At 37.2% G+C, this 20,359-nt stretch overlaps 1 protein-coding gene across 1 annotated transcript in view; it reads left to right on the top strand.

The window, feature by feature from the left end:
- Window positions 1-1,460: 1,460 nt before the first annotated feature.
- LOC110092910 (70 kDa peptidyl-prolyl isomerase) overlaps window positions 1,461-20,359 on the top strand; it is a gene marked incomplete at its 3' end in the record, with an annotated part of 33,527 nt that continues 14,628 nt past the window's right edge. The window contains 5 exon segments of the mRNA XM_020817607.2: window positions 1,461-1,754; window positions 1,871-1,957; window positions 2,394-2,648; window positions 2,756-2,836; window positions 7,934-8,014. Coding sequence (XP_020673266.1) covers window positions 1,547-1,754; window positions 1,871-1,957; window positions 2,394-2,648; window positions 2,756-2,836; window positions 7,934-8,014 — 712 coding nt within the window.

Below are 20,359 nucleotides of genomic sequence, written 5' to 3'. Positions count from 1 at the left end.
AGAATAAAGAACTATACTAATGGACCTCTCAGGTGGTCTCTCACTTCCTCCTAACTCAAATTGTATACCCTTAGTTGTACCATTACTGTCATCATTGATGGTGTGGGATGCCTCTAACTCCCACTTATAGATCCTTGGCTACACATTTTAGATCTTGTAATTTTTCCCATATGCCAATTTTGACTGATATATCTTGGACCCTGATCTCTTTACGTATCTTCTCTATGGCCAGTCGTTGATCATCCTATGTCCATACTGACCACATTTTAAACACTATGATGTGATCAAATAACACTACCTAGCATGCCTCCTGCCACATCAGGGGCACTCTGGTATACTACCATGTGCTACCCTAGATCATCTTCATCTTCTGAAATAAGAAAATCTTCTTTACTTCTCAATTCTCATTACTTTCTCGCTTGGTCACTTCTTCATCTCTACTCTCTTCCTACTCATATCATGTCTGAATTTGGGAATGGCTGGATCATTTTTTACTATTCTAACTCTTTCTACTAACTCAAAAAAACTATAGAATCCTTAGTGGTACTAATAGATATCTCAGCTCAACTTTTAATCCCTCAAAAGTCTATTACATTTTTCTTGATAGTGTTAATTAGTTGAGGTGCATACCTAGCCAATGCAGTAAACTCAACTTTATAGTACATCACCATCATGTTTCTTTGTTTTAGCCTCGTTAAAACTTCCTACATCTTTTATCATGCTAATGAAGGTATGAACTAATCTATGAATGTGTTAAACAACTCCTCCCATATGATTAATGAATTCAACTTATCTTGGAACTTTTCTCTCTATTATCCTATCCAACATCTTTCATCTTCATTTATAACAACATTTTTAACAAGAACACTGCTAGAGGTACTATTTTTTTTCTATTTTTCAAACATTACATGCTATATTTGTATTATTTTTTTTGCCAACCAAATATCCCCTATGCAAATGTTTGAAAAAAATAATGAAAATATTATTTTCAAATAAATATATATATTTTTTACTAATTTTTTTAAAAGAAATTTACATACGTACTACTTTATTTTATGTTATTTACATATCTAACACCTAAAACATTAATATTACATGTCTAACATCTATATATAACTTTAATATCAAATATAACACTCTTCTAATTCATTTCTACAATTCATATCATCCTATAAATTTTAATATTTCATTTTCATGCACATAAATTTGATCTATGGATGATAGATATGTAATATTAATGTTTTGAATGTTAGATATGCAAATAATATGAAATTAAGTGTTATGTATGTAAATTCTTTTTTTTAATCATAAAAATAATTGAAACACTCTTCCCAACAAAATAATATTCTTTATGCTTTTTGCGTTTATATAATTTTTTTTAAATAGTATGTTTTTAAAAAATTGCAGTTTTGTAAATAAAAATTTAAATATTTTGCATGTAACTTTTTGTGCTTGTTATATTACAAATTTCTTATCAGTAGATTGGAAGGAGAGCGCTGCAGGGATCGGTGAGCTAATATCGGCAGCGATCGCCAACTCGCTGGAGATGCACCGATCTAGAATCACGTTCTCGTCAGCGATTGCGGCGCGTGCGGCGAGGGATTCAGACGAAGAGGAGGAGCCTGGCGAGGTTATTGAATCGGCGCCCCCTCTCCAAGTCGGGGAGGAGCGGGAGATTAACGCTTTCCTCAAGAAGAAGCTACTTAAGCCCGGTTCCGGCTGGGAAACCCCTGTATTCGACGACGAAGTCACTGGTTCTATTTCATGTTCCTTTACGACATCTTCATTCGTGGAGATAGGTTTTGGTGATGTATGGGGGGAAAAAAAATCGAAATATTAATTTTAAACTCATTGTGTTATGCATCCGCAGTTCAGTACGAGGGATTATTGCTCGATGGAACGAACTCCGATTCCAGCAAGGATAAAGGGCAGCTTCTCACTTATAGGCTGGGGCAAGGTGTGATTCCCATTCGTTTTTTCGTCATTCATAAGCTCATAAATACTTTTATTTCAAGTATTTTTGTTTCCAATATCATTACCCCTGACATTTATTATGGGTGCCGTGAACTTTGAACTAGTATTATCACCGTCCCTTAATTTTTTTAAATTTTTTCTTTTGTTTTCCAATTGTTGTGTTTAGCATGGTCTTGTCAGTCAATTAGGGATCCCTGCATCTCCCTTTACGTGCAACATGGTAATGCAAACTGCTTAAAATCGGAAGGAATAGAGGAGATAATCTTGTTTAATAAAAAAAACAGTGGATGTTTGTTGGAACATTTAGTCTCTTATATCCTTCTTTTAATCTAATATGTTTCAAGTTTGAACTGAAATAATTAATGGTAAGTTTATGATAATGAGGTTTGAGTTGCACTGAATGATATTTGTTTCGCCAGACGAGGTGGCCTCTGGATTAGATCAGGGAATACTTACAATGAAAAAGGGGGAAATGGCTTTGTTCACGTTGCCTTCTTCTGTGAGATATGTGAATCCTGGCGCTCAAAGTGTCTCCTCTATTTCTATTTGCCAGTTTAAAGTTGAACTAGTATCATGGTTAACAGTTGTTGACATATGTAAGGATCGTGGAATAATTAAGAAGGTTTTGTCAAGCGGGGATGACATGCAAACCGGTGATTTGGACGAAGTTAAAGGTACATGTCCTTGCAACTTGAATTCTCACACTAATGTGCAATAATTCCTTAAAATTATTCCTAAATATACTTGTGGATTGACATTCTCTTTGATGTTCATCTTTTAGTAAAATATGAGTTGAGGTTGCTTGATGGAACAGTTGTCGCAAAAACTCCCGAAGGTGGCTTGCAGTTTTATGTCAGTCAAGGTATTCTTTATAATTTATGTATATTAGGGCTAATAAGAATGCTCGAGGCCACTAACGCACTTGATAACATCTTGTAAGCTTAATCAAATCAATCAATCAAGCTGAGTTATGAGCCTAAAATTTTTTACAATTAGATTTCAAGCCAATTTTAAGCCAGGGATGCCTTGCTTGATTTCTGTATGATTGTTGCTTTTAATAATTGCATATTATTTTTATATCTACTAAGTGTCTACATGGTTTTAAGTAGTAGCGATGACTTGTATTAAAACTTTGAGAATGATGTATACCAATTTTTTCCCCCTTTTTAATCTTCAACTTGATCTAGCTCAACTTAAATTCATTTTGATGTGCCTTCAAATAAATGATTTTCAAGCTTGGCTAACATCATTTGGGTGTGAAAAATTCAAGTTGATTTCTCATCAACCAAAGTTTGAATTTTGTGTAAAAATTAGAGATGACAACTAATTTTATTGAACTAGTTATTAAATGCACAATTCTAAAAAAAACTTTGATGTTCATTTCTCTTTTTATTGATCACATCTTAGACACTTCAACATATTAAATATTAAAGAAATACGATACAACACATCTAACATGTATAAAATTGTACTATTTATAGCCAAACTCTAGTGCAATGAGTCAGCATACTATCAGTGGCCTACATTCCTCTAATATCTTAATTGCATGTAGACGAGCTTCTTTTCTTCTGTGTGTTTTTATGTGCTTGCATGCATGTATTGTATGCTACTTGTGTAACACATATTTGCGCAACGTCTGGAATTCTTTATAATTTCCTAAACTCTTGGCATGAAGTTGATCAAATTTCACGTTAGTTGCAATTTTCCCAAGTTGTTTTTGTGCAGTTATCAAGAGGCATTTAAGAAGTGAAAAGAGTCATAATAAAATTGAAATCAAGCCATGTCAAATAGTTCAAATGTGATGTAGACAAAGGGGGGATCAACTCAAGCCCAAAATAATTTGATTTTTGGCTTCCATTGATTTTTGGCTTCCATTGATTTCAAATTTAAGCTGGAATTTAGCTCATTTATGAGCTGGTCTTTAGTTCACTTATTGAACTAAGGGTTAGCTCATTATTAGCTAAGTTTTAGTTCATAGTTATCTTTAATTAAATGTAATTTTTATTATTTTTATGTCTTTAATTAAGTTTGTCTCTTGGAATTCCAAAATGGCTTTTAGAATTCCAATAAATTTTGTTTCCCATACCATGGCTCCTTGGCTTCCAAGGTGGACTGCTGTTTTCCGTGCATGGCCCCTTGGTTCTCATGGTGGCTGTTGGTTTTCTGAGCTGGGGGGGTTTTCCCGTGGCTTTGGCGCCTCGGTTCCGTGCGACTCCTTTGATTTCCGTGGTTGCTCCTTCGGTTCCTGGGCTGTGCTGTTTTTCCGTGAAAAGCATGGGGGGATTTCCGTGCTTGTGTTGCTTGAATTCTTGTGTGAATTCAATGTCGTGTCCTTTTGTATTCCCCCTTTCATACCTATAAATATGAGGGGTTTGTTATGTTTTAAAAAAGAGAATGATAAGTTATTTTTGGAAGCTATAACCTGCGGGTTTGCTTGGAGAAGCTTGCGAGCTTTGTCCATCTTCTTTTCTCATCCCCTCCGGAAATCTTGCGAGCTCTTTCCACCATTCTTCTCGGCTTCTAACCTCTTTCGTTTCTCCGCAAGTTTATACCTCACCTGTGTCCTTCTTCTCTAAGTGAAGCAAGTTTAGGTTGTCTTTGATTTCGATTTGAGTTTAAAAGTCGTTTAATTATAATTTGTAGTTGCCGGTTTGTTTATTTTTAATTTCTAAGTCTGTCTTAGATTTGAAATGTAAGAGTTTGTTCTTCCGCTCGTCGTATTCTCCCCTTTTTGAGCGCGTCGTGTCTTCCCTCCCCCTTTGTGCCGGCGGAGGTCCTCGGGTGCCCCATCCCCCTGATTTTTTGCCCGCATCAAAATGACATGTTTCTAATGGTGCTATTTCTATGTGTTTGACATAATGTTTGATATGGAAACCTTTAGGAAAGTCTATAGTTGAGGAATTAAACCAACAGGCATAATAAAACATAAATGTCAATATTACGTTATATTATCTACAAAAAATGAAAACATCAAGGTTTATATAATCTTCAAAATAACTTCTCAAATTATGATCTCATTGATGTATCACTAATTGAACCCAAGCCATCCAACATCACGATCATTATTATCATGTATGCTAATGTTCTCTTAAATAGTCCCTTCACTATATATATAAAAAAACATAGTTTATAAAATTGACTCATTGGGAGAAAAACAATTTCACCAATATTGTGTGTTTAGGTTGTGTCTGGGCTTTCCCTATAATTGTCAGGGCATGGTTTAGTTGTATCGAACTCTATTTTTTCGACCAAAAAAAAAAAAAAAAACAAGCACGATTTTCAATGTGTCAAATGTGTCTAGGTGTGTAAGATGCATGCTGGTGGCAATGTGTTCTATATAACATGAAAGTTTTTTTTAGGTGTATGTGTTTTGTAGATGTCTTCTTGAAAATTTTCAACCTAATATTGGAAGCTTGAACAACTAATTAAAGGTTAAAAAATTTTATTTAGTGCCTATGATTGGGAGATGGAATGAACTGGTCATATTTTAGGTATGAGGGCCACGGAAGTTCATGAGCATGATGGATAATGAAGGTTCAAGGCCTTGGTCTTAGAAATCACTATTTTACATCCCTCTCAATGATTCAAGTAGCGACACATTATCAAAGCAAGCTCATATATGGGGGTGAAAAATTCTAAAGCAAGCTCATATGGTTGAAGAAATCTATACCTACGTGCCCTTCCTCTTCATATACCTACACCCTAATTCACCATTCATCCCATTAGTAGTTTCGCCTCAACCACCTTCACCTTATCCAATTGCCTGCTATAGGAATTGGCCCCCATGTGCTGGTCCCCACATCCCAATTGCTTTCAAATCAGTAGTAATTAATTCCTGCATCTAATTTCCCTTGTAGGCAATCAAATATGATTTAGCACACATGGATTGAAGCTTGTAGTCATTGGACTGCCACCTAGGCTCCCACGGATTCACCTAGCCATCGGTCCCCATGGGAGATCTTTTGACTATTTTTAATTTAATATAATTTGCTTTGATTTCTTTCCTTATAAAAGACCTATGAACAAGTTTTTATAAACAACCTCTTGTAGTACAAACTGATAACAAGAAAAACTATGTTAGTTTTTCATATCTTTTCTATTCTATTTTAAATTTTCAGGTATTATAACCAAAGAATGATTCCTATGCATATTCTTTCCCTAGATGCCGCACAAACCATAGGCCGCAATCATTCTTTTAGTATCTATTGTGCTCTTCTCATAATGTCCGATGTTACAACCACTCCACCTTCATTCAAATATACATCAATTTTCCATATTAAAATCATCCCGTTCAAATCACACCATCCAATTGAATGGAGATAATTTTCTTTGTTGGTACCAATTAATTTGAATGCATATTAGGGGGAGTGGAAAAATCAATTACATCATTGGTGATGCAAAGAAGCCTGATATGAAGGATCCCACTTATACTATTCGTCAGTTTAATGACCAAAGAGATAAGTGTAAACTCTGTATGATATTCCCCTGCCAAAGATTTATGGGATAATGTCTCATAAATATACTCTGACTTAGGGAATCAATATTAAATGTATGAACAGTGCTTACTTACACAAAGACAAGGATATTGTTTGATGTAAATAGGTATTCTTAGCATAATGCAAAGCTGATGGGTTCTATGAAATGATCAAAGCGAGACTTTTGACAAAAGGGTTTACTCTGATCCATGATATAGACTACTTAGAGACTTTCACTCCAGTCATCAAAATCAATTCTATTAGAATACCTGTATCTCTTACAGTGAACTTCAATTGGCCACTCTATGAAGTTGATATTAATAATGCATTCCTTACGACGACTTGCTAGAAAAAGTATGCATGAGTCTTCTCTCTGGATTTGAAGGCAATTTAGGAAAGGAGAAATCATGCAAGTTGTAGAAAATTTTGTATGGGCTAAAACTCTCTCCTCGAGTATGGTTTGAAAGATTTGACAACGTCATCAGGAAATATGATTTTCAACAAAGTTAAACTGACCACACATTATTCCTTTTTAAGAGATGAGCTGATTACTTGGAGAAGTAAAAACAAAGTGTTGTTGCTAGAAGTAGTGTTGAGGCCGAACATGACTTTTGTGAAGTGTATAGATGAACATACTCTTAGAAGAATTAAAAGTTTAAACATCAATATCTGTGAAAGCCTATTGTGACAAAAAAGCTGCAATTTTTATAGCATATAACCCTATTTTACATAACAGAATAAAGCATGTAGAGGTAGATAAGTACTTAATTAAAGAAAAGATTGATAGTGGTGTGATGTTATGATCTACATGCCTATAACAAACAAAATTGCTGATTATCTCAGCAAGGTATTCTTAGACTATATTTTGAATATTTGGTTTACTAACTTTTCATGAGTGATATCTTCATGCCAGCTTGAGGGGGAGTGTCATAAGTTTTGCCTCAGCCGCATCCACCTTGTCTAGTTGCCCGATCCTGGTTGCTATGGGAATCAGCCCTATTTGGTGGTTTCCACAACCTGATTGCTTCCAAATTAGCAGTCCTTAATCATGCATCTAATTTCCCTTGCAACCAATCAACTTTGATGATTGAGAGCATATAGATTGAAGCTTGTTGCCATTGGATTGCCGTCTAGGCTCCCATGATCTATTAGCTGCAAATTTCTTTAGTATTTTTTTATTTAATATAATTTGCTTTGATTATTTTCCTTGTAAAAGGCCTATGGAAAAGTCTATGTAAACAGCTTTGTATTGTCCATACTGAAATATATAAAAAACTATTGTAAATTTTCATATCTTTTCTATTCTCTTTCAATTTTAGTACCACCAATGATTGAATATCTAGCATTTTATTCTATTTTATAAAAATGCCTAAATGCTAAGAAGATTTATTATTGCTCTTATTTCCAGTATTTTCCTTGATGAGCGCTTTGATTGTCTTGAAGTAGTTTGTGTCCTGCACTGTGATAGTCTTGTTTCTTTTCAGAACATTTATGCCAAGCGCTACCTAGAGTCTTGAAGACTATGAAGAAAGGAGAGAAAGCTACAGTAACCGTCCAACCACGGTGTACGTATTTCTCTGAAAATATTCTCATAATTTTAATCTTTGCTATGCACCAGCGTTTACATGTAATTGGTGGGTGGGCCTAGGGTGACGAGTTAGGTTGACTTCATTGTGGCCTAGCTGTGACATGTTTGAATCATATAAATTATTTCTGTAATGCAGGGTCAAGGTTGCATTGATCAACTCCTTTTAGTTCCTCCGTTGGAGGGTGCATCAGGCATTGTGTATGAATTTAATCTTGTATCAGCTATAGCTTGCAGAAGACTACTCTCTAAGGCTTTTTAACCTAAAGGAGTATATTGGCTACTCCTGAAGAAAATCAATATAGTTACTTTTATCTTGTGTTTTATTTTGTTAACATTTTATGTTTGGAAAGTTCTATTAAGGATAGCCAAGCTAATTGAAAACAAAATTTGAACAAAGATGCATTCATCGGATTCACTAGTCTTATAAGAATCAACTACCACTTTTATCGGGGGAAGGCGGCGAGGGATTCAAAGTTTCATCCCATTTACGACCTAAGGAGGATATTATTACGTGAAACTGGTGGAGAGTTCCGCCTCCTGTACGTAGGAGCCGACCACCCAGTTCAGTGGAAACTTTTTGGGAAAGATTTTTGAGGGATTTGAGAGGGAAATTTGATTGTAGGGATTGTTTAGAGATTTTCTTTTGAATTGTATGCATTAAATAATTTATTGTCCTAGGGTTAGGGCATCTTGAATTTAGCTGAAATTTGAGATATCTTAGATTTAGGTTTTCCTTTGGGCTCTAGAGGCGTCTAGAGATTTGGGAGAGAAAGACCCTCCTCTCGAATAGAGGATCAATTGTATATTGCTATTTTTCTTCTTCTACTAGAGAATTTCAAGTGTTTTCCCTCAGATTTTTCACTGTTTCTACTGTTGTTCTTGAGTTTTCTGCTCTATTATTGTTTTTTTTGTCTGGAAACAACAGCTTTAACTGTTGTGGTGGAGTGTTTCCTATCAAATTGATATTAGAGCTGTTTTTGGGACCTTTGGTAGGCTGTTTTGGTGAATTTCAGTGGCTGTTCTGGGATTTCGAAGAAGAAAATTGCTATTTTTGAAGGTCGAAGTCCATATTTGTAAATTTTATTATTGAGTCCATAAGGAAATTATATTTTTATTCTTCGGGATAATATATCATTCTTCTTATGCCGTACTCGATCAAAAAATATGCAATCCGTTTGAGGACAAGAAAATTCTCCTACAAATAATAGTTTGCTTCTTAACACACTATGAAACTAGCACAATACTGAGTCGTGGACTTGCAGTTAGTGGAGTTGTCAGCCTAAGTTGAGTGTAATAGCCTAATAGGTGTGGAGGTTCAGGTGTCTCAGATTGTTTGGAAGGTCTGCGTGTAGTTTTCTTTGTACTCATTTGAGTAGACATCTCATATGCTGAAAATGAATGGTCATTGAGTGGTGCATATGCTTACATAAATGGTTGTTGGTGAAGGATATGTTCAATTTGGTGATGGTGAGATATTGTAGTAACCCTACTAGATGATAAATGTTTGGTATATTTCACCATGCACAACTTGGGGGAGCTCTCTTACAGCCTGAGCATTCATGCCTCTAAAACCACATATGAGCTCGAACATCATTTTGCAATGCTCAACTTGGGGGAGCTCTCCTATGTCTCGTGCATTTATGCATCCAAAACCACATACGGCCTCCACTTAAGCCAAAAGCAGTACGCCTTAGACATCCTACATATGGAAAGAATGCAAAATTACAAACCCATCCAAAATCCCCATCCCACAAAATCTATTCTTTTAGAAATCATCCTGGAAATGCAGTTGGGATCATTGCTTATGTGGAGTATGCCATCAACATAAATGAGAATATGCATGATTGTATTGTTATGATTGTACAGAAGTAAAGAAGGCTCTGCTGAGCAGGATCGAAAGCCTTGGTGGTGGAGGTAGTCGGAGGTGTTGAACCACTGGTGAGGAGCTTTTTTAAGGCCATAAATGACCTTTTTGAGAAGACAAATATGTTGCAGATGATTGGGATCGACGAACCTTGCAGTTGAGTCATGCATACCTTTTCTTAAAGGGGTCCTTGAAGAAATGCATTAGATTGTTTGTCATTTCTTTGAAAGAGCTACTCTTAGAAGAATCCTAGTTTTTTTGCATTTTGGCAAATGGATTAAAGGTTTCCATGTAATTAATGTCTTGCTCCTTGAAACTTGGGTTATTAATCGAGCTTTGTACATGACAATTGATCCGTGAGAATTGATTTTAATTTTTTTTTTTATGTCCATTTACTTCCTAGGAGTTTTTGATGTGATGAAGGTGGAATGATGATCCATGTGCCCTGATTTTGAAGGGCTTGGAAATTGACCAACATGGTTTTGCACCAATGAGTGTATTTTACTGCCATTGAGTGGCATTTTAGATCCTGAACAGTGGTGGTTTGGTGATTAAGATTTAGAATGTTTTTTGGCTTCAAGTGTCCTATTTTGATTTTGGTGAGGACGGGATGGGTGGGGGGCGTAGAGGGAACGGTTGGATGATATGCAGCTTCAAGGTTGATGAGAGGTGTTCTTGGGTAGAAATTGAGGTGAAGTTATGTGACTTGAGGATTGAGATGAAGCACTATAAGGTTTATTGGATTCTAAGGAGGTTGAAGTGGAGTCCGAATTCATGTTATTGTTTGTGGAGTTTGTCAATGAGGAAGTGGTTCTAGATTCTAGAATAAGTGTGAGAGGAGAGTTATAGGATGAATTGCTTGTGTGGTCAAAGGTAGACTTGTTCATCAAAGAGGATATGCCTGGATATGAAGATTTTATGGGTGGGGCATTGAAGCAATTGTAGCCTTTGGAGTTAAGTGTATAGCTGATGAACACATATGCTACAAGTTTGGGCTCAGTTTAATGGGAGAATATGAGTCGAGCTAAGGATAGCATAAACAACCAAGTGTTTTTGGATGGGAGTAGTCTGGAGGTGTTTGGTAGAGGAGTAGATAAATAGAAATGTTCTTTATGTTGGGTGAGGGAATTATATTTTATTAAGTAAAGTCCTATTAGAAGGGTGCCAACCCAAAGCTAATGGGATAAGGCTGCTTCAACCATAAGAACATGAAAAACGTATCCTTAGATAAATTTAGGTTAGGACCCTATACATCTATATAAAAAAGTTTTGGCGGAGTATGAGTTTGTGACACTTGGAAATAGGTGTAGAGAAATGGCAAATGGTGACTCTTGGCCATGTTACATGAATTATAAGAAAGAGTTTTAAGGGTGGAATTTAAGTTTTGAATAGTTTTTACTAGTGCCAAGAAGGCGGTCTGTTACGTTGCCGGCCCAGGAGGGGCCGGCTGAATCGGTCCAACAGGGACCGGTTCACTGCTATAGCCGTCGACCCAAGCTTTGGGCAGAACCAGGGGGGCGGAAGCCCTAGTGGGGCCCTCAACTTAATTAAATTGTGTTTAGGAGGGAAATTAGAATTAGGGGTTGTTTAGGGATTTTGTAAGCTTCCTTTGGCTTTAATTAGTCTTTTGGAGACTAGGGTTGGGGTTAGCTTGAGATTTATTGAACTTTTGAGATCTAGGGTTTGTTTGTGTGGGCTCAAGGCTTTGCTAAAGATTTGGAGAGTATTTCTTCCTTTAGAATTGAACAAATTTGTATCTTGCTTTGTTTTTCTTGTTCGTGGATTGAATCAAAGTAGTTCCCTTGTGTTTCTTCTCAAATCTACTAAATTTCTTGAATGATTTTTGCTGATTTCTCTCTAAAATCCCCCTTTTTCTTGCTGTTTTTGCCAATCCTTGTTAGGTTTGCTTGCAAGCTCAAGTGTTACCCTTAGGGTTACTTGCGAACTCAAGTATTTCCTATCAAATTGGTATCAGAACGTTCTCTTGGGACCATCGGCAGCTGAAATTCCAAAATTTCAGTAAAGAAATTTCATCCAAAGGAAAATCTTCTCGTAAATCTTGGGAAGAAAGATGGTCAGGAAGAAGGTCGAAGTTTTGGAAGGTGAATCTGGGCAACTAAAATCAGATTTAGAGGAAAAATTATCTGATTTTCAAAATCAGATTTCCTCCAACAGCTGGTGGGAACTAGCAAGATAAAAAGCCCAAGGAGAACACTAATGCAAAAAGAACACAACTCAACCCAAAACCTTAGTAAGCAAAATCACCATATAACATCAAACAAACTGAAATTGTTTTATAAGAAAGAAAATAAAAACAAACTACCCTCAGAACAACCAACTAGTGATCACCTCACATACACCGATGAAATAGGTAAATAGAATGCTCAAGGACATGCAAACCAGTGGTCCACCACAGCTACTTTGATCCAATCCAACGTCTTCCACAACTCCGGCAAATCCCAACAAAGCTAGCCCAACCAACACCACTCTCAATTTTTTTTAGAAGAAAGATACATTAGGTTGGACACTTGTGGAGTGAAGAAGGGGATTAGAAGACTTTGAAGAAGCAACAAGAAGTAAAGAAGTAGCTCTCAAGCTAGAGAAGAAACCCTCAGGTTTTTACTTAGTTTTCACTTGCACAAAACTGCTTCAAACAGCCCAAAACTCCCCTATAAATAGGATAGAAAAGGGAGGCCGACAGCCATGTTCAGCCTCCCATCACATCCAACCAAAGGAGAGAAAAAAGACGCAATAAAGGCACTGTTGGACCCTCACCCGAACAACCACAACAAGGGAAATCGGAAAAGCAGAGAGCAGGAGCAGAAATCGAACAACCAAAGGCTAAGAGGTAGCTCAACTGCTCACTAACAAACTCAAGTTAACCCAAGCACAATGGACCCAAAGAAGCTAGCACACCAAAGGAAAAAAATATGCAAAGAGCACCAAAATCACATATGTTCATCGGTTGCCTTCCATCATCGGGTAAACAAAATAAAACTTAAAAATTACAATAGCATAAAAAAACATAAACATTTGAATGCATCAATTTCCCTCAGGTGAGAGAATCTCATCTCCTGATGAGAAAACTTCACTAATGCGTTGATAGATTTCAGGACAACGAGATTGAAGTTTCACAGCTTTAATCCAAGTACAATCAGTCAACGGACATCCACTCCACTTTACTAAGAACCGCTTATGCACTCCATTTGTGGTATGAGTAGTCCTGATGTCCAGAACATCTTCAATGTGATCATCTTTGGCTTGAACTTGACAAGTAACTGGTAAGGTCTCTAAATCCATAGAATCAACATGATTTCCATCATATAAAGTAAGGTCAGCAACATTAATCATAGGTGAAGTCCCAATAGAAAGTGGAAGATCCAGAAGATAAGCATTTGATCCCAATTTCCGAAGAATTTTAAAAGGCCCAAATTTTCTCCTGCTTAACTTGCCAAAAGTCCCAACAGGAAAGCGCTGTTGACAAAAATAAGCCATAACTAGATCACCTTCTTGAAAATAACACTCTCCGGTGTTTGTCAACATCAGTTTTGTATTTAGCATTTGTCATTCAGTTTTTCAAGGACTTGATGTTGGATTGATTTAATTTGATCAACAATTTCTATAGCTTCAGCACTGATTTTATTGGGCATGGGTAAACAAGTTCGGTCTAAAATATGAGGAATAGACTGACCATAAATGATTTTAAAAGGGATTTTTCCAGTAGATCGGTTAATAGATTTGTAGTAAGCAAATTCAGCTTGATGTAAAATCAAATCCCATTGAGAAGGTTTCTCACCAGAAGAAATCTAAGCAAGTTTCCTAAACTTCTATTTACAAATTCAGTTTGTCCATCTATTTGCCGGTGATATGCACTACTAAATTGAAGAGTAGTTCCTAACTTTGACCAAAGTGTTCTCAAAAGACGGCTTAAAAATCTAGTATCCCTATCAGTGGTGAAAGTCCTGGGAATTCCATGGAGTCTCACAATTTCTTTAAAAAAATAGATTAGCAACATGTGAAGTATCAGTAGTTTTTTTATAAAGAATGAAATGTGTCATTTTGCTAAATCGATCGACCACAACAACAAACACAGAGTCAAATTTTTTAGCAGTAACAGGTAGTCCTAAAATGAAATCCATGAAAATATCCTCCCAAGGTTTATTTGGAATTGGAAGAGGAGTATATAAGCAAGTGTTTTGAGTTGTTCCCTTGAAAGTTTGACAGATTTTGTATTGTTTTATAAATTTGATGAATTGTTTTCTCATGTGAGGCCAAAAATGTTTTTCTTCAATTGAAGCAATAGTTTTTCCTTGGCCAAAATATCCTCCTAATCCTCCACTATGAAGTTCTTGAATAAGTTGTTTCCTTAGAGAGTTTTGAGAGATACAAAGTCTAGTTCCTTTAAACAAAAATCTCTGTTGAATGATAAATTGAGCAGAAAGGTTAGTTTCTGAAGTTTGACTTGATTCCCAAATATCTTTAAAATCTGGATCAGTGTCATAAGTTTCTTTTAAAGAAACTAATGAAATTATGTTTGGGTAAAGGGTTGCCAAAAGATGAGTTTGTCTACTTAAAGCATCAGCAACCTTATTCACTACTCCATCCTTGTGTTTTAAATGAAAAGTGTATTCTTGCAAGAAAGATGCCCATTTGGCATGTTTTTTACTTAAGTTCTTTTGAGATCCTAAAAATCGAAGAGCCTCGTCATCAGTGTTTAAATAAATTCCCTTTGAGTAAGGTAGCATCTCCAAAATTTCAGGGCCTGAGCAGTTGCATAAAATTCAACATCATATGTTGAATATCGAGATCGAGAATCATTTAATTTTTTGCTAAAGTAAGCAATGGGTCGACCTTCTTGACTAAGAACAACTCCTATGCCAATATTAGATGCATCACAGTCCATTTAAAAATTTTTATCAAAGTCTGGTAAGCTAAGAATGGGAGCTTGACTCATTTTTGCTTTTATTAATTGAAAGATTTGTTCAGCTTCAGGTGTCCATTTAAAAATTCTCTTTTTAAGCCAGTTAGTGATGGGAGCAATTAAAGTACTGAAGTTTTTCATGAACCTACGATAAAAAGATGCTAAACCATGAAATCCTCTAACTTTACTGATATTCTTAAGAGTAGGCCAACTTTGGATAGCTTCAACTTTGATAGGATCTACCTTAATACCATTAGCAGAGACAATAAATCTAAGAAAAGTTAAACTTTGCGCCATGAAAAAATATTTTTTTAAATTGATGTACAATTGTTGCTCTCTTAAGGTTTGTAAGACTTTTTCCATATGTTCAAGATGTTCACAGAGTGCTTACTGTAAATCAGGATGTTGTCAAAATAAACTATCACGAATTTTCCAATGAGAGGTCGTAAGATATGATTCATAGTTCTCATAAAAGTGCTAGGGGCATTTGACAATCCAAAAGGCATGACTAACCATTCATACAATCTCTCTTTTGTTTTGAAAGCTATTTTCCATTAATCTCTTGGTCGAATCCTTATTTGGTGATACCCACTTCGCAAATCAATTTTGAAAAAGGCCTTTGCACCACTAAGCATATCTAGCATGTCATCCAATCTGGGAATGTGAAACTTATATTTGATAGTTATCTTATTTATGGCTCTACTGTCTACATACATCCGCTAGGTTCCGTCTTTTTTGGGTGTAAGTAAGGCTGGGATAGCACATTGACTCATACTTTCCTTAATCAAACCTTTGTCCAGAAGTTCAATTACTTTCTTATGTAATTCATCATGCTCAGTAGGACTCATTCGATAGTGAGGAAGATTGGGTAAAGTTGCTCTAGGAATCAGGTTGATTTTTTTGTTGAATATCTCTTATGGGTGGCAAAGATTTTGGTAACTCATCAGGGGTTATGTCAGAATATTCTTCAATCAGAGGTTGTATTGCCATAGGAATTTTAGAAGTTTGTTCAGATTCTTTTCCTAACATCAAATAGACTATCTCAGAATTCTTTAGATCATTTGTGTTGAGAAGTAATTCAGGAGTGTTTGCTTTTGATGTCGATTTAGTATTTTTGGCAGGAGGGTTAGGAAAATTTTTCTGGGGGTACAAAGTGAATTCTTTGTTGTTTTTAGTGAAAGAGTAAGTATTCTTTTCCCCATTATGAATGAATTATTTTGTAATCAAATTGTCAGGGACGACCAAGTAAGATATGACATACTTCGAGGGGCGTTATATCACACACCACTTGGTCCATATAAGCCACACTTGTAACATGGTCCTATTGGCTTTGTTCCTATCACACCCTTTCCCTTATCAATAATTTGAGTTTCATTCGGTTTTGTTCGCAAATTAGGATTTGAAGTAGATGCACCAAAAGAGGTTTGTGAATACTTGATTTTGATCCCACTAGGTTGTCGAAACTTAGTTGTTTCAAATGTCTTATTAGAGCCTCTTTGATGTTGTTTTTGAATCTTAAGCGCCATTCGATAAGCTTTATCGAGTTTAATAACATTATGTAAGTTCAATTGATTTTGAATAATCCATTTTAATTCATTTATGTATCGAGTTATGCTTTGTTCTTTAGATTCATCCAAATCATTTCTTGATTGAAGTTCATAGAAATTTTTAGTGTATTCTTCTACGGATTGATTTCCTTGGCGAAGATTATTAAATTCTTGAAACAGAGTTCGGGAATGGTCAGAAGGTAAGAATTTTCCCTGCATTTTTTCTTTCATTCTTTCGCAAGTTTGAATCTTTTCTTTTCCTCTTCTTACCCTATTGTTTTGAAGGTTTTTACACCACGTTAAGGCATGACCCGTCAGTTTTAAGCTAGCAAACCTAACTTTTCTATTTTATGGGATTTCTTTCCATTCAAAAAATTAGTCTATTTTTTCTATCCATTCAAGAAATTGTTCTGGATGCAGCTCACCTTCAAATTCTTTTACATCGAATTTAATTCCATAATACCATTGTCTGTTTTGTCTGTTTTGGTTTCTAGGAATTTCATCTTCACTTTCAGAATTTGGAGCATTGTTCACATTTAAGTTAGCTAGTGTTAGCCATATAGTTCAATTGTTGTTGTAAGTTAGCCAACAGTTGCATCATTTGTTGTAAATTCCCTTGATTGTTTAGATTATTTATTTTATTTTTAAGAGGGAAGACTCAAACACAAACCAGGGCTCTGATACCAAATTTGTGGGAACTAGTAAGATAAAAAGCCCAAGGAGAACACTAATGTAAATGGAACACAACTCGACCAAAAACCTTAGTAAGCAAAATCAACATATAACATTAAACAAACTGAAATTATTTTATAAGAAGAAACAAAATCAAAACAAACTACCCTCAGAACGACCAACTAGTGGTCACTTCGCATGCATCGATGAAATAGGCAAATAGAATGCTCAAAGCAGTGGTCCACCACATCTACTTTGATCCAATCCAACGTCTTCCACAACTCTGACAAATCCTAACAAAGCTAGCCAACCAACACTACTCTCAAATTTTTTTTAGAAGAAAGATACAATGGGGTGGGCACTTGTGGAGAGAAGAAAGGGATTAGAAGATTTGGAAGAAGCAACAAGAAGTGAAGAAGTAGTTCTCAAGCTAGAGAAGAAATCCTCAGATTTTTACTTAGTTTTCACTTGTACAAAATTGCTTCAAACAACCCAAAACTACCCTATAAATAGGATAGAAAAGGGAGGCCAACAACCATGTTCAGCCGCCCATCACAACCAACCAAAGGAGAGAAAAAAGAAGCAATAAATGCACTGTTGGACCCTCAACCGAACAATCACAGCAATGGAACCGTGAAAGCAGGGAGCATAATCGAACAACCTGCAAGGGGAACCTGGAAAGTAGGGAGCAGAACCGAACAACCCAACAAGGGAAACCAGGAAAAGCTGAGAGCAGGAGCAGAAATCGAATAGCGAAAGGCTAACAGGCAGCTCAGCTGCTCACTATAAACCCAAGTTAACCCAAGCACAATGGACCCAAAGAAGCTAGCACACCAAAGGAAAAAGACATGTCTAAGAGCACCAAAACCACACATATTCATCTGTTGCCTTCCATCATCGGTTAAACAAAATAAAACTTAAAAATTACAATAGCATAAAAAACATAAACATTTGAATGCATCAACAATGAATGGTTGGAAAGAAAGTTTACCTTGATGGAGGAGATGCTGAAGAAATTACTAGAAGTGAAGAAAAATCCGGCGACATCGGAAGCAAGGGAAACCACCGGCGGCCATGGGAAAGGAGGGAATCCGAACCCATTTAAGGGGAGGGTATCCGAACCCATTTAAGGGGAGGGAAAATTCGGAAGTGGAGATCCTTGAGGGAGAGGACGGCATGACACCTCTAGAACCACTTTCTAGGGAGTAGATGAGTATGGAATACGAAAGGAGGGGTGCTGATTTTGTGGGGAGAATGAGAGAATGAGAGATTTCTACCACCGAGGTGTTGATTTTGAATGGAGAGGGGAAGTTGATGAAGGGTATGGTTATGATCGTCGGAGGGAAGATCGTGACAACTGGGGAGCACCTCATCTTTGCGGAATGGAAGGTTATGGGGGATTCAGAGGCACCGGGGGTAACCTAAAGGTGAGAAAGCTGAAGATGACCATCTTTGAGGGCGGGGATGTCCATGGCTGGATCTACAAGATGGAACGATATTTCGTCGTCAATGGGTTTATGGAGGAAGAAAAGCTGACGCTGGCTGGGCTGTATTTGGAAGGAAAAGCATTGGCATGGTACCAATGGCGTGACATAAGGCAACCCATCTGAAGTTGGAGGGAGTTTAAAGAGTGCTTACTAGAATGTTTCCGAACCGGCAAGGGAGGAGACTTATATGAGCAATTATTTGCCTTGATATATGAGGGGACTGGCAGATTATCATGAGAGGTTCAAGTACTTGGTCAACAGATTAGACCGGCTCTCTGAGACAGTGTTAGAGGGGAACTTTTTGAAGGGGCTTAAATCAGAGATATGGGCAGCGGCTAGGGTGATGAGGCCAAGAGAACTAGGGGAGGCCATGGAGCTAGCCCAGTTGGTGGAGGATCATAAGCAGCTGGAGAGAGGGGCTAGGGGGAGCAGTTGGGGGGGGGGTCGCACAGAATGACCACCACCTTAGCTCCCAAAGGGCTAGCGCCAGCGCCAGCGAGTTTGAAGGAAGTGCCCAAGGAGAGAACTAGAGGAGGAAATGGGGGAAGTTTCAGAAGGCTAACATAGAAGGAGATACAAGAGAAAAGAGAAAAGGGGTTGTGTTTTAGATGTGATGAGAACTACATGCCGGGGCATAGGTGTAAGGATTGAACTCTTTAGGTTCTCACCATCAGTGATGACGAGGAAGCTGAAGAGGGTGGTAAAAGTATGTTAGAGATGGAGGAAGATGAGAAGTTGCATCTTGATGTGGCAGAAGTCTCCCTAAATTCAGTAGTGGGATTCACCTCGAATCATATTATGAAGGTGAAGGGAGAGATAGTGGATCGGGAGGTTGTAGGGTTAATAGATAGTGGGGCAACCCACAATTTTATCTCCACCTAAATTGTTGATATACTGGGGTGAAATTAGTGGATACGGGAGGATACGGGGTGATGATGGGTACGACAATGGTAGAAATGGGGAGAGGAATTTGTAGGGGAGTGGTGTTGACCATTCAAGGGATACATGTGAGAGAGGATTTTCTTCTCTTGGAGTTGTGGAGTACGGACGTCATCTTAGGGATGAAATGACTGCAAACCTTGGAGGAGACCAAGGTAAATTGGGGAGCGCTACGGATGAAACTAGTGGTGGGGGGAAGGAAAATGGTGATCCAGGGTGATGCTGGGCTGTCCAGAGCAGGAGTATCTCTCAAACGCATGATCAGAACTATACAGGAGGTGGGAGGCGGATATTTGATCGAATTGCAGTGCTTAGAGAGGGTCAGTATAGGGGAAGAAGGAGACATTCCTCTTGCAGTATAACCACTCCTACAACATTTCAGTGAGGTGTCCAGCCACATCAAGGGTTACCACCACCTAGAGAGTAGGAGCATACAATCTTTCTGAAGGATGGGGTGTCACCAATTAGTGTTTAGCCCTACCGCTACCCCAAAATTCATAAAGATGAGATTGAGAAGCTGATTATGGAGATCTTGGAAACAGGGATCGTCAAACAAAGTGTGAGTCCTTTCTTTAGTCCAGTCCTACTGGTCAGAAAGAAGGATGAGAGCCGGAGGTTTTGTGTGGATTACAGGGCATTGAACAGGGAGACTGTACTGGATGAAGGAGGATATTCATAAGACGACCTTCAGGACACACGAGGGGCACTACGAGTTCTTGGTGATATCCTTTGGGCTCACTAACAACCCTGCTACTTTCTAGTCTTTGATGAATAGGGTGTTCTGGCAGCACCTTAGGAAGTTTGTTATGATATTTTTTTTGGTGACATTCTGGTGTACAACAAAATGGTGGAGCATTTGGAGTACTTGAAGGAGGTTCTTAAAATTTTACTA

The sequence above is a fragment of the Dendrobium catenatum genome, unplaced genomic scaffold (assembly GCF_001605985.2).
Source record: "Dendrobium catenatum unplaced genomic scaffold, ASM160598v2 fragScaff_scaffold_821, whole genome shotgun sequence".
Taxonomy (NCBI): domain Eukaryota; kingdom Viridiplantae; phylum Streptophyta; class Magnoliopsida; order Asparagales; family Orchidaceae; genus Dendrobium; species Dendrobium catenatum.
Note: the sequence above shows the minus strand (reverse complement) of the source record. Positions and strands in the feature narration are given on the sequence as shown.